General features: G+C 31.9%; 1 protein-coding gene across 1 annotated transcript in view; it reads right to left on the bottom strand.

Annotated features, from left to right (window-relative positions):
- The window catches only part of LOC147070612 (uncharacterized), a 127,046-nt gene that overhangs the window by 29,765 nt on the left and 81,069 nt on the right, over window positions 1-16,212 (bottom strand). Inside the window, exon 4 of the mRNA XM_085948908.1 lies at window positions 8,441-8,569. Coding sequence (XP_085805034.1) covers window positions 8,441-8,569 — 129 coding nt within the window. The remainder of the gene's footprint in view (window positions 1-8,440; window positions 8,570-16,212) is intronic.

Below are 16,212 nucleotides of genomic sequence, written 5' to 3'. Positions count from 1 at the left end.
TTGAAACCACTGTAGCGAGAGAATGTCTCATTTAATTAGAGCAATAATTCTACTGTTAACTTGTGCGTAAAGAACCAAAATAAGTAATACAGGAACAAACAATTTCATTTCTACCCACAAAAATGGCTGTACCGAAAAAGAAACAAAAACTTGGTGTAGCCTGTAGAGTAATTCTGGCAGACAGTTTTTCAGAATTTTTGGACCGAAATGTATGGCGTAATTGAAAAAGTGCTAAAGCTATATGTGTATTTTGTGAGTGATATCTAGAAAATCATCATTTTTTTAATAGATTTTCTTAAACCGCTCGGCACGCCATACAGTCGAAAAATAATATTTGGGAAATTTTGGCACGCGTACCTACGTAAAAATGTTCGCCAACCCTGATAATATAAGCCATGAAGTTCGATAGTTTTGACGGAAAATATGACATAGATAGAGCGACGCCGAGCGAGACAAAACGATGCAATAGGCTTCATGTAATGCCAGCGCTCCATTGGCGAGCCAAAAGTCTGAGGACAATAAATCGTTCGATTTGTATATGCTCTGCTACTGATCAACGAACGAATAAAAAAGTCGAGCTGTCAAAAGTCAAAGGTTGCGATTATCGTAATGTCTTCCGACAATCCTATAATTTTGTGTTATTTATATGTAGACTTGCATAAAATAATAATATAGCAGTAAAAACAACACAAGTTTTACGTTTTCTTTTATGAATTTCATAAATACAAATAAAAAAATAATTGGTAAATCTTTTATTTTCTAATGTGTAAATTAACAAATTAATCAATGAAAATGTTTAAAACAATTACAGATTATTTTTTGGGTGCGAAAGTCCGCAGATCTGGGGTGCTCCACGCGAAAAAAAAATTTGAAGACTGTAAATCGTCTGACTTGCGTGCCAATGGAGCGCCGGCATAAGTCATAGCAGTTGGAAATAATAATAATAACAATGATAAAATCTAACCTATGTAATTCGAAGAAATCGCAATCTGCACAATTTCAAGGTTAAGTTGTTCCACTATTATCTAACAAATCGGGAATCATGGGCGCCGCCAGGATTTTGTGTAAGGTGGTGTATGTAAGAAAACGCATATTCTTATTCCACCAAATGTTGGATATTTCGCATAGGCATCGCAGTTTATAATTTGCAGCCACCCCGTAGTTCCCTGGCCCTTTGACGTTTACTTAACCTGAAAATGGAAACACGCAGACAAGGCAAAGGGCTCATCAGCTTTACATTGCAGCAACAAGTAATTTTGTCGTAACTATGCATTTATATTTGCCAACTATTTATTGATAATAGAACACGTCACCAATGAGTTGCAAGGCGTCAACTTGAGTTGCGATCGATCAATGAAGAATTTTCAAAGCTTTTAAAGCTCTTTGTAAGCCACAGAGAAACCGCAATAGAATTCGGCCTCATTCTTCATGAAATTGAAATATTGATCATACATAACTTTTGAAAACACCTTAGATATTAATAGAAAAAATCATATGTGAAAAAAATACGATGCCATCAGGATACCCAATTGGTAATCGTCCCAATATGCTTTAACCAATTGAGCTACGGGCTTCCTACCTAATTGCGATAGTTTTAACTAGTAGGTATTTGCATTATTACCGACTATCGGTGTTTGTGTTTTAAATCAAGGAATATTATTTACCTTAATTAATAACTGACGCTGGGCCCTCGCCAAATATATAGTTATAATATATATAAACCATATCGTTTATTTAACGAACAATTCACAAGATTTGAGAATGTAATATTCCATAATATATTAAACATACATTACTTGAAAACACCTCATATATTATACCTACTAGAAAGTAATTACAAGATAAAAAGAACTTTTTATATACAACGTTTTTAAATTTTCTGTTGAATCATATAAACTTGACTTGCTAGCATAAACGATCAAAAAAAATTGTACTTGATAGAAATAATACTGAAATGTCATTTTGATTTTCATAGTAACGCACGTATATATTAATAATTTAGTTGCTAGGACCATCCGCTTAGCAACCAATAATGGTGTCGAAATAACTTTTCATACAAAACAGAATTAACTGAAAATGAATTCAATTCTACTTAAAGATGGCTAAAAATATTAAAAAAATGCATTGGCATCGTGTTTTGATATATCCTAAAAGTTTAGAATGTCTAGCTAGTCGGGAAGTTAGTTAAAAATTGATTGCAAGATTTGTACCGGACAAAGAATCACCGGACAAATAAGAATACGAGCTAAGAAAAACGTTGTAATAAAATAACATTTGAAAAATGACGATGCCTGGATATATCTAAGATGTTTTCAAGTTATGTATGTTTAATATATTATGGAATGTTACATTCAAATCTTGTGAATTGTTCGTTAAATAAAAGAAATGGTTAATTAAAAATTGAAATAATATGTTGTGATGTATTAAATATTGACCTATATTATTATACCCTTTGGGAGGGCAAATAATGCCTCACTTGTAGGGAATCCAATCCCGAGCCAAAATTCTGATCCCGGGATTTTGGGATTACAATTTGACAATCCCGGGATCCCGGGACTGGTCCCGGGATTGGGATTTTTTTCCATTGTTAATATAAAATTTTTATATTTACAAATAACATTGATAAAATCGGTCAAAAATAAATCTAGTATAATTTATACTATTTAAGACATTTATTGTTAATATTGTATACGTTAAATCTTGGAAATACACAAGTTTAATGGAGTAAATAATATTGTAATATAAATAATAATGTGAATTTAATATGAGATTGCTATTTCTGATAGTAAAGACATAATGAATAGATCAGCGAGATTTAAAATAGTAAAGCAAATAATCATGGCGTACTTATGGCCTTTCCGCTTCATAAATCTAATTAGTCAGCCAAATATGAAACTGCCGTAAAACGTATGATATCATGGTGGAATTACTTTGTTAAAAGTGCGAAGCATTGTTTTTTTACCAATCTTTCTCATTTTTAATAATCTATGTGAAAAAATAAAATGAATCGGCAACCTACACATCAAACTTTATTCAACTCAGTTTATTTCTAATGTAGTTATTTTGTATTAAAAGTATTTTTTCTGTTATATTTTCCATATAAATTGATAAAAAAATCAATCCCGAAATCCCGGGATTATGTTTATCAATCCCGGGATTCATAGGTATCGAAAATAGCTCGGGATCCCGGGATCCCGGGATCCCGGGATTCGGGATCCCGGGATTGGATTCCCTACTCACTTGTCAATGTATGATTGCATGTTCATATTATTTATTTTTATTACCCTTTTTTTTCATTTAATTGATGCTGGAATCTATTTAAATCTCTTTTGAAATGTAGATATAAGTCTGGGAAATCAGAAGTGTTATTGGTGCAATTATGCCGTTATATCCATATGCATATAAATTTATAATATATTATTTAGTTTCCTGGAATATAATTTAAGTTGCATTTAAAATGACATGTAACGCTTGACACGAGTTTAGAAATTTTATGCACATTGATACAAATATTATTGCGTTTTTGTATTGTTAATATTGCATATATGGAAATGTAATACTCTTCTACTCTATTGAGAGAACACTAAAAGAGCATCTTACATATTTCAACGGAGAAAAATATTACAAAGCTTTTAACATTGAAATGTTATGTAGAACTTTATTTTACTCATGTTTCACAAGGAATCGTGTCAAGGTATTGATATTGTCTACGAATTTTATGCAAGCATGTCTGTCTATATGTAAAACTTATTAAATTTATCATATTTTCAAGCGACTACTTTTGCATATTGATGCCAAAGATGTACAGTTCAGTAAATTGTGGATATTATATTATTTTTTTATTGGTAACAGTAGTTTTGTCGTTTATCCTATATCTTTTCTATTATAACGCGTCTCTAAAATGTGATGTTAAATTTTTGTTGAACAAAAACTTGGACCGAGTGGCACCTGAATTTACATCATTTACTTTCCGGATAAATGATCGCTCTTTCTTATAACGTTTTAACTGTGGTATTTCAAAGTCGACCAATCTGGAGATAGTCTGCTTGTGATCAATTAACTGTACTGCGTCCAACGCAACTGGTGCGATGCCAATCAGGTGGTCATTATATATAATTAGCATGTTATTTAAATAGGATAATTAAATATTAATTAAAAGGTCCGCAGCCAGTGGGTTTTAAGGTAAATGACATCAATAACTGTGTTTTTTTCTATAATTATACTATTATACATATTTATATTGTATGTATTTTTTTTTCGACCATGTCCGATTCTAATAGGATCATTATGGGCCTCCACAGAGTGGAGATTTGTATTAACAGATTTTATTGTTACGAGAAATGGATGTCAGCCACTTGCTCAACCTATTAGGTCCATACTCTGACTCATACACGAATTGTAAAAATCATTATGTGTACTTGCTAGATCCAGGATTCGAACTTGACCCTCGATACTATAGATCGGCGCTTAAGCCACGCGGTCATCGTGGGAGTATTTATTTAGTATGGAATAAAAAAAGTATCAGAACGTCAATAATAAAAATTTGGCTTGCGCCGGACGTCTGTTGTGATTTAGTTAATAATGTCATTTACCTTAATTAATCATAAAGCAGATTGTCTCTAATTCGTAATTGGAAGTATTGCATTTAAAATCTCGTTATAAGAAATAATTCACTTGTATTATAGAACAATCGATAGCTATAATAGCTTGTATGTTTCGTATTAAATATCGACAATTTTAAGCATTACTAATTGTATTGTTCATATTATTTATTTTCATATACAATACGGTTATCGACGGTAGTTTATCATATTTATGTATTGAGGGAGCTAATTGTTAAAATAAGTTAACTGTCTGAACTGTCAAAAAGTGCTATATTGTAACAACCCCTCTCTTGGTTGAGTTAACTTTTAGAGCGAGATAGACAGTTTTGACAGTTTAGACCAGGGATGGACATATATGAGGTCAACGAAAGCTACATTCTGGATGTTAATATGTATAAAGAGCCACACCATAGTCACGCTCTCACGTAGTATTAAATACAAAAATTTAAATTAGATTAGATTTATACACAAATCTGAATTGCTATATAAAGTAAGAAAAATATGTAATATATAAAAAAAAAAATGGGGAAAGAAAATACCTATATTTTTATATAGGAGCCGCACTTAACTCAACGAAGAACCGTATTTTCCCACGTCTGGTTTAGGCAGTTAACTTATTGTAAAAATAAATTATAATACCTCAATACATAAATATGATAAACTACCGTCGATAGTCGTGCATTGTGTATAGAATAGACCTCCAGGTATTTATTTGACAATTTTCAAAATTATGTTTTTTCTATAATAAAGAATACTTACATTTTTTTTTAAATCTTGAGTATAGGTGTTTAGTATTGAATAGGGATTGCAATATCGAATGAAAATTATTGATTACTGGTATTAATACCGGCAGTTATTTAACATTAAAAAACAGAAGTAGGTGCTTATCAATACATATAGCGATGAAAATCTTTTTAAAATATTATTTTATAGCAAAAGCTTACATACCTACATTTATTTTGTTGACATTAAAAAATATGTTTTGATTATAATTGTAGAACTAGTGATTTTTTACAAATAATTTGAATATATTGATAATTTTAACGAAAGCCCTCAAAGTTCATCAAGTGCAAATACGTCCGGCTGCAGGAAAAGCTTCTTTTAAATTCAACGCTTGTACAGTCTTCAATAATTATAGATTAATTGAACATTTTTGACATAGATGTTTTCTATTTCGAAATAATATTATGATAATTCATCGCGACAGTTACTTATTTAAATATATTTGATGAAATTTGTTTTATTATTTTTTCACTTCTGTTGGATTCACTCAATATATTTGCATTTTAGCAGCACATAACTTTTAGTTCATTTTCAAAAACGTAAACGAGTGTGCTTTCTTAATACCGAAAATTCCGGTATTTTGGATTTTTAAAACCGGTATTTCGGTATTGATAAATACTTATTTCTATACGGAGTTGAGTCGTGGACCCTGAAGGCAAGAGAACGGAAGGCAAATGATGCCTTTGAGATGTGGACGAACCAGTCAATCATCCAGAGACTGAATATAAAGGAACGGCTCTCGACGATATGTCTGAGAAGAATTCTGCAGTTTTTTGGACATATTGTCAGGCGCGGACTGGACAACCTGGAGAGACTGGTAGTTTTGGGTAGCCTCCAGGGACGGCGAAGCAGAGGAAGAGCGTCGTCTGCGCGATGGAGCGACCAAGTGAAAGAGCTGACTGGGGGCACCATCCATTCTGCCCTGAGAGAAGCGGAAGATCGAGATGGATGGAAAGTCTTGGTCGCTCAAAAGATGGCGAAATTTAAATGTGGTCACGATCCTCAGCCATGAGTGCACGACCAAGAAGAGAAGAAATACTGGTATACGTACCTACGCGATGTCTGTTTTATATTAATATAATTATTCGAAAAGTATGCTTTTTTACAATGGCTATTTGTCGCATGTGTGCGAGTAATAATTGCGTACATTAAGCCAGATAACATCAAAAAAAAAAACTACGAAATAACAGTATAATCAAAAGTACTCCGAAAAATGTGTATCATCTCTTAAAATAAACACTGAGCAGTGTAAACATTTCCGAAAAAACATAACAAATACTTTAACTAAGAATGTACCTACTAATTAAAATAAAACACAATGTAGGAATAAAACGTATTCCACATAACGTTCAGCCTACCAGAGGTGTATTCTACATTTATTTAAAAAAAAAATATCGATTTTTCTTTTTAAAAAAATGTATAATTTTACATCCTTTTTATTTATATCGAATCTAATTTCGGTATGATTTTACTGTAAAAAATTAATGATGAAGTTCTGTGGGTCTATTCTGTACTTATCGTCCGCTAAAGTGATAAAGTGATAGATATTATCAAACTTAGGGTAGGTTTGTATCAAAGTATTCGCACTTATTGTAACAAATTACAATACGTTGGTTGTAATTGTTGCAATAAGCGTTACATTTTAACAGCGTCTCTCTTGCTGCTGTTAAAATATAGCACGTATTGCAATAATACAACCAACGTATTTTAATTGTTGAAATAAGTGCCAATACTTTGATACAAACCTACCCTAAGTTTGATAATATCTATCACTTTATCACTTTAGCGGTCGATAAGTATAGAATAGACCTACTGGAATAGCTATCTCCATGTCGGCGGGAAGCTATCATAATTATTATTAATGAATCTTTTATCTATTTCAGAAATTACTTGGTTGGTACTAATATAATGGATGTTAATTTTGTAAAATCTACTATTGGTATTCACCACATAAACATTGTAGGGCACGTCGTATTTGGCTAATATATTATGTAATAACCATACGTAAAGCTTACTATATAAGTGACAAACAATTTACATACACATTTGGTGAATACCACCTTGGAGATTTCCTTTGACGCAGATGACGCAATCGATTCGCTAAAATATTTAAAAGGGTGCCTCGAAACAGTTTATACTATTTATACAATAATTATTATATCACACTGATATTTAAAAAATATGCGTTTTTCTCATCAATTACGAATAAAATATTATCCAAAGCACTCAAACAGTTACGTTTTGTACATAAATAAAACTTATCAATATTATTGTTTTTAGTAGGTGCGTTGTTAGTTGGAATTAAATTAAATTTTATATCGGGGGGGGGGGTGTCTCAAAATCAGTCAGTGCCTTGGGTCTCCACGTCTATTTATAAGCCCGCCACCGGAGTACCAAGTAATAAATATATTTTGGAAAATGAGTTAAAATATCTAATATTAGGTACTATTTTTGATTCAGTACTGAAACGAGTCTCATCTATAGCGATGACACAGACGGCGAATATACTATGTTTTGTAGACCATGTCCCGATCCTAATAAGATCATAATATGGGCCTCCACAGAGTGGAGGTTTGTATTAACAGTTTTTGTTTTTACGAGAAATGGATGTCAGCCACTTGCTCAACCTATTAGGTCCAAACTCTGACTGACACACAAATTGAAAAACAATATGCGTACTTATCAGACCCAGGATTCGAACTTGGGACCCATGACACTATAGGGCATAGGCCGACGCTTAAGCCACGTGGCCATCGTGGGTGCGTTAAGTTAAGTTAAACTGTGTCAGCGTATCTCTGAGATTCTTATTTTTTTTACTATATAAACATGTCATGCGGATTTAGTTGCGTTATTCGGCAATAGTTTCCAAATTGAGAAATACAATTTATTTATTTCAACTCATGATGGTGGGAAAGGTATAGAATGGCAGCGGTATAATTTTAGTAAAAATTCTCTTGAGGTGTAAAAAAATACAGTTCTGGCAATAAAATTCGAAATGTAAACAAAAAATTAAAATATTATGTCATTTAAATCTTAGATAAGTGGAAACTTACCATGAAAATGGCCTGGAGCGTGAAGATTGGGTGGTACTCCAAGCTTGTCGCTTCCTTCCACTCCATCTGCGTAAGTCTCCAACTCCTCGCGGAGGCTGTTGAAATACTTCTCTACATCGCTAAGAATACCTGCTGACAAGAAACACCATTTAATTGAAGAATACAGTATATCCTTTGGAGTCTGAAGTAACTGATATGTGTTTATGTACCTATACCTAGGTACTAGCATTCGATGGTTTTAAATCTAAGTTATTTACATACAAGCAAAAAAAAAATGACTGACAACTAAAATCCATATTTTAATCTGCTTGTTTGCTACGTTTGAAGTAGATATAACACAAATATATTTATATATCCGTTCCAGATAAAGCATAAACACCCCACAATAAGGGAGCGTACTTCAGTGAAACGGCAAATAATTTTCAACAGTAGGAACGATGAAATTTCTCACTAGTCGCTAATCGGAGACAGACAGCCGAGGTGTCTGCACGTCGATTTGTTTTGTCATGGCGTCGGATGAAAATATTCTTAAATGGTGTAAAGATGACTAAAAAACTTTACGTATGCACTTAAAAAAGAAAACATGTCATTGCATATACTATTATTATTAGTAATATAACAATAAACATAACATTAAATGGAGGCATGTTGGATTTTTATGACAAATTATATTTCGTTCGGCACGCATCATTTGCACAATCCGCGCATCGCATAGCCACGATCTTTTTAGACCATGCCTCAGCTGAAGTATAGCCTTATTAGTAAATTTTTACTTATTTGCTAACAACTTATTTATTATCCAGTAAAAGGACAAATAATGTAGAGTATTAAAAATAACAATCTAATGCGTTAAATGTAAGGTACCTAACCGGATTCAGAGATTTTACAATACATGCATTCTTCAATATTTGCACATATTTTATGATTATTTATGTTTAAAAGCCCACGATGGTCGAGCGTTTAGATACGGTTGCTCATTTATCAAAGCTAGACATTATGTCAATATGCATAAATTAATAACTATTACAAAAAACAACCATTGATTACAGGCATACGTAGGAATTGTATTAGATAATAATATGGTTTTAATTGAATAACATTATTTGACAAATTAAACGCTTATACACTATTAGAGTCACAAATATTTATGAACAAATTATGCAAAAAAGTTCGGAATGAAAATTAAGGGTTAATGATCATATACCACAGTTATTCTATTATACTACAGTTTGTCATCGTTATTTGACAAAGCCAGTGCCCGAAATGGATAATTTTACAAAATTTACCTAAACGAAATGCCTGTTAAATTTTGTGTACGGATGCTTGTCACGCAGATTTCGGGTACTGGGTCTTCACACGTTGACCCACCCAAAATTCGAGCTCCGGCTAATGTAAAAAGTGTAATAACACTAATGGGCCGCAGAATAGCTAGTGAAACCTTCGTAAGTGGAATTTGATAAACAATGACAATTAATTTTGAAACAGAACGTCAAGAATTATTATACGTGTCATCTCAGTTTACAATTATAATACTATTATGAACATAAATGTTTGTAAATTGAAAATACTTGTGTATTTATTAATTTATTATTTGTATAATAATAGATCTTTATACTCGTACCACATTATTTGTCTCAATTTTCATACAACTAATATTAAAAGAACGTTTAATGTTTTTTACGATCACGATTTATTCTCAATATTGAGTGAAATATTCCAACTGGAGAAAACGGCTACATGTAAATTGCACGTAAAACATTTCACCGTAGCACAGTTTGCCGTGAGCTTTCTTATCTTTCTTACCGTATACCAGTGGTTTCCAAACTTTATGTTACTACGCCTTCCTTTAAAAACATCCTTGGCGTCTCCCCCCCATTTATTTCGTTAAATAATACAGATAACTTTTTAAATAGTCAACAATGTACCAAAAAAAAAAAAATGAAAAAAAAAAATTATTAAAATAAACAAGGTTTTACTAATTATTTATTTTAAATTTAATTTGTTTTTCATGCGATGACTGTGCTTGTTTATTACCACAATCAATTTCAATAGTAGTCAACCCAAATTCATCATCGTTCATTGAAAAATGGATTCTATCATGGGCCCCACATCCTGAAGCGGGCCCCCAGGCCAGGATCTTTGGCGGGCTCACCTACCTATCGCTGAGGTTAAGGGCAGTGTGGTGCTCTAAAGCAGTGTTTCCTAAATTATACACGGGAGTCATCATTTAAGCACATCAATCTTCATTTATATGTATCACGGTAAATCGTAATGCACAGTCACATATTTAACTATTAATGAAATAATGTGAAAAGTGCATTAGCAAACTAACCAAGAACTCAGTAAATAGATTTTGTTTGCTTCAATATATCCTTCGCAGAAATCATTTAAAAGTGGAAACATGGCTAACTTATTTTTATTTATAATTTGGATTTCCAAAGCTCCAATTTTTTATGAATGCCTTCACTTAGTCTTTTTCAAGCAGTGAATGTATTTGTGGTCTTTGCATTGATTTATTCATTATTTTTTTTCAAAATTTCAAGCAAATATACAAGTTTAACAACAAAATTATCATTCCTATACAAATTTGCCTCAAATTTCAACGTTATGATTTGACCCTTTTATTTCATTTCTTCACGAGATAACCAGCGCGCTTCACAATAGTATTGCAGTAAGGTATTATAAAATTAGTCTCCATATTTTAAGACATGTTTGTAAACAACCCTTTATAGCAGTGCTCCGCAACCGGTGTGCCGCGGCACGCTGGTGTGCCGTGAGACGATGCTAGGTGTGCCGTGGTGCAATGGCCAAATTTGCGTACATGGCTGGTAATATATTTGAGCACCTGCATGAACTTAATAAAACAATGCAAGGTCAGAATGAAAATATATTGACGTGCTCTGATAAATTAGCAGAATTCAAAAATAAACTCGAAATTTGGCAGAAGGAGTTAAGACAAGGATCTCTACAAGTATTCCAAAGGAACTACCAGACCACCATTGAAAACAAGCAATCAATCTCAAAAACATTTAACTTTGCTGCAAAAGAAATTTCATCAGTACTTTCATACAATCAATGCGACTGGATATGTAACCCTTTTGCAACCAATGCCGAAAATTCTATAGAAGCTCTTTTCCTATAAATTCGAGAGGAATTTGTTCAATTGATAAATGACGGGACGCTAAAACTGAACTTCGCCGATGTTCCATTGGTTATTTTCTGGATTTAGGTTAATAAAAAATATCCTTGGATTTCCGACAAAACTATCGCAGTTCAGCTCCCATTTTCGAGTCAAAAAAAGTAGCCTGCGGCGCTATTTTACACGCTGGTATTATTATTTTAAGACATGTGATTGTAGGGTACAATTTATTATTATTGTGTCAATACTCGACAAATAATTATTTCTAACCCGACAACTAACCGTAATTATATTAAAATAATATAACCATACGAAAAATTGCTGAACATAAAATCAATACCATTAATTTTACCTAGAAAACTATTATTTTAGAGTATCACGCTGTCTTCAACCTTAGCTATAGGTAGGGGGGCCCGCCAAAGATCTTGGCCTGGAGTCCCTCTTCAGGATGTGGGGTCCATGTTTTGGTGTATAAATTGTTTTACGTGTGGTGTGCCACGGAATTCTGGGAAGACCTTTGGTGTGCCGTGGGTGGGAAAAGGTTGCGGAGCACTGCTTTATAGGACTGCTTTTTTATGTAGTTTATAACTAGCGACCGTTTTATAAACTATGCATTTGCGAACTGCAAACCTGTGGCTACATTAATTGTGCTAAACTTTTCGCGCCTCCCTTTGCAACCCTCCACGCCTCCTAGTTTGGAAATCGCTGCCTATACGGTCTCCAATTTTATTAGATTCAATATGAAAATTAATTCAATTTTCATAGCTGATTTTGGCAAAATTCATGAATTCAAGAATGAAAACCTAACCTAACCTAACAAATATTCCATTGTGTTGGGTATTTTCAAAATTTGTTTGGTGCAGACGCTGCTGGCGTCCTGTACAGTGTAAGCCGACAAGAACCACGTCTTATTTATGCATGAATTCTATGTCAGTACTATACGACCCAAAAAGGTTGGACGGTTTTTAATATACGGTCATATAATATTTCCGATACAACATTACACGGTGAAATGTGATACGGTGAACTGCATACGTACAAGTTTCCAAACACTGAAGAAAACGTGTCTATAACCGCCAGTCACACGCTACATTTATAAATAAGAATTTTATTCACGCATTAAATTAAAGGCTATGAACAGAAATCAAATCACCCTGACATACAAAAACCCCAATATCATTTTTTTTTAAATCAGAAACTAAACAACTCAATTCTTCAATAACCTGAAGTAGAGATATTTTGAAAGAAGTAATATTATTATTACGGCATGTACAACTTTTCAAAACTCTTATTAATTCCTGACAATGAACAAACTAATCTTCATTTTAATATCAATAATAATTGGTATATGTTTATTATTTGATACAAATAGATTTAAGGGAAATACCCAAAAAAGTTCCGCAGCTTCTGATTTAGATCACTCGGTGTACTTCGGTATTCTTAAATGTATTTTTTTAATATTTTGTTTTGTCACATTGTTCTTTATAAGTACATAAATACGTATCTCACGATGTCAGTACGTATTATATTTTTCTTTCTATTTTCAAATCATGTTACGAACTTCTTGAAGATAATATTAAAATTCTTTGCATTGTTTCCTAATGTAAATAAATGAATTTGAATCACATGTATTTGAAATATTTGTTAAATTACCATAAAGAAAGCCGCGTGGCTTAAGCGCCGGTCTATAGTGTCGAGGGTCCCAGGTTCGAATCCTGGGTCTGGCAAGTACACATATTGTTTTTCAATTTGTGTATGAGTCAGAGTATGGACCTAATAGGTTGAGCAAGTGGCTGACATCCATTTCTTGTAAAAATAAAATCTGTTAATACAAACCTCCACTCCTTGGAGGCCCATATGATCCTATTAGGATCGGACATGGTCGAAAGAAGAAGAAAAGAAAGAAATATTTTTTAAATTGTAAAAGTATTAAATAAAAAACCAAGTATGCAGTATGCCTGTTGTAGTCTACATAATTATTTAGTCAGAATAATTTAGAAACGATTACTTTTACCGGCTCAAATATATTATATTCTCAACTGGTGTCCTGATCAGTATAGCCAACCTGTCATTAACAAAAATAATTTCAAGATAAAAAGAACTTTTCATATACAACGTTTTTAAATTTTCTGTTGAATTATTATGCTCAATATGCTCAAGCTTGTCCTTGATATGAAGTAAATAAAAAACAAACAAATATATAACACTGGAATATCATTTAGACATTTAATTTTGATTTCCATAGTAACGCACGTATATATTAATAATTTAGTTACTAGGACCGCCCTCTTAGCAACCAATAATAGTCTTTTACTTTTTACGGATTTTTCTGAAATAACTTTCTATACAAAACAGAATTAACTAACCAATTCCGCTTAAATATGGCTAAAATTATTAAAATAATGCATTGGCATCGTGTTCTGATATATTCTAAAAGTTTCAAATGTCTAGCTAGTCGGGAACTTAAAAGTTAAAAATCGATTGCAAGATTTGTACTGGACAAACAACCACCGGACAAACAAGAATACGAGCTAATAAAAACGTTGTAATATGCTAGATGTTCTCAAAATTCAAACAGTGTCTAGACTAGCATTAAAGATTAAAAAAACATGTTACAATTATTACTTTAATTGAACATACATAATTTGAATACACTTCTGATATATATGTAAATAATAACAAGAGAAAATCTTTTTGAAAAAAATACGAGACTCCTCGCCCCATGTGCACTAACCACTATGCTATAATAGGTACCTATCATATCTAATTGCGACAAATTTAACTAAATAATGTTATAACGATACTCTCTGAAGCGCTTTATAAATTGCGTTACTAATTTCTAGTGGTTATTTATATTTCTCACTAGTTTTCAAATTATGTATGTTAAATGAAAATAAAAAAAGAAGGTTACATTCTTAAATCTTGTGAATTATTTGTTGAATAAAAAAATAGTTTATTCAATAATTTATTAATATTAACATCGTTTTTACAGGGACAAAGTCGAAGAAGACTTTCGTAGTTTACCTACAGCTAAAAGTCATACAATATAAAAATACTGCAGGTAAGATATTGGTCATCGTTATTTTATTTATGTATATGTTACGCCGAATGTGCGAAATTGACTAACCTAACCTAACCTAACCTAACCTAACCCAACCCAACCTAACCTAATAATATTATGTTATGTCCAATTATAACTAATAAAACCATCCGTATTAAATTTACTTTTTCTACTGTCATGTTGACAGTTTAAGAATTCCATGCCCTGGTGAATTCATGTACTCGGCAGAAAATTTACCTAATTCATGAATAAGGCGACAGGCTTGACTATTACATGAATTAGCCAAAATTTAGCCCATTTCATTAAAAAGTTAATTTCGCACATTCGGTGTAACATATATATTTTATTAATAATTATATAAAGTACAAAAGACGATCATGTTAATTTTCAAGCAAATCTGGAATAATATTCTAGATTTTTTTATGAGAAGTTGTAAGCTGTTCGCGGTGTCGAAAAACACTAGATTTAACGCCATACGCTGGATGCGAATAATATACACTATTAAGGAGGGACATGCTCAGCGTAGGTCAAAATGGAGCTTTTATTATATTTTCAAAGCATGATCCTGGACATACCTTAAACGTTGTAGATAATCTATTTATATAATTTGAAGCCTTATTATCCTTTATATTTATTTTAAACATTTGATGACTGCATACAGTATTTTTATTACATAAAATAGTATTCTTTTAAACCTCTCGCTCTAATGTATTAGAATATAGTCATATTATTTCAGTACATAAATGTGCAGTGGTGTTAAGATTTTTTACATTTATCAATTTTTAAACGCATTAATAAAACCATCAGTATAATTTATATCGACATTATTATAGTGAAATATTTACGATAAAAAAATATATTGATAAACAATATTATAAGATAAACACGCGCGTTAACATCATTTTACTCCCTACTTCAATTATTTTTTGAATAATAAAATACCTAATTCTTGTCAAATTTGTGATCACAGAGATTATCAATATAATTTTTTATCTTAAATATTTCACTACAATAATGTCGACATAAATTATACTGATGGTTTTATAAATGCGTTTAAAAATTAATAAACGTAAAATATCTTAACACCACTGCACATTTATGTACTGAAATATGACTATATTCTAAAACATTAGAGCGAGAGGTTTAAAAGAATACTATTTTATGTAATAAAAATACTTTATGCAGTCATCAAATGTTTAAAATAAATATAAAGGATAATAAGGCTTCAAAATTATGTAAATAGATTATCTACAATGTTTAAGGTATGTCCAGGATCATGTTTTGAAAATAGAAAAAAGCTCCATTTTGACCCACGCTGAGCACGTCCGCCCTTAATAAAAAAACGTTATGCCAAATATCTTCCATTCTGTAATTTAAAGATTGATTTTGTGTGAACGCATTATACGAGTATTATATTTCAAAATATTCAGTGAAGCATAAACACGATCCCAATCGTAAAAGAGAAGTCTGGATGTTTTGCAATATAATTTTGTTTCGTAACAATACAACATGTTTGTTTGCTACGAATAATATTTTGGAATGCTGTTATTTTCATAAGAAAATTTAATAATA

This window comes from Rhyacophila brunnea, unplaced genomic scaffold, assembly GCF_057557595.1.
Source record: "Rhyacophila brunnea isolate RB1 unplaced genomic scaffold, BYU_Rbru_1.0 scaffold_21, whole genome shotgun sequence".
NCBI lineage: Eukaryota > Metazoa > Arthropoda > Insecta > Trichoptera > Rhyacophilidae > Rhyacophila > Rhyacophila brunnea.
This window is presented reverse-complemented; position numbering and strand designations above follow the sequence as displayed.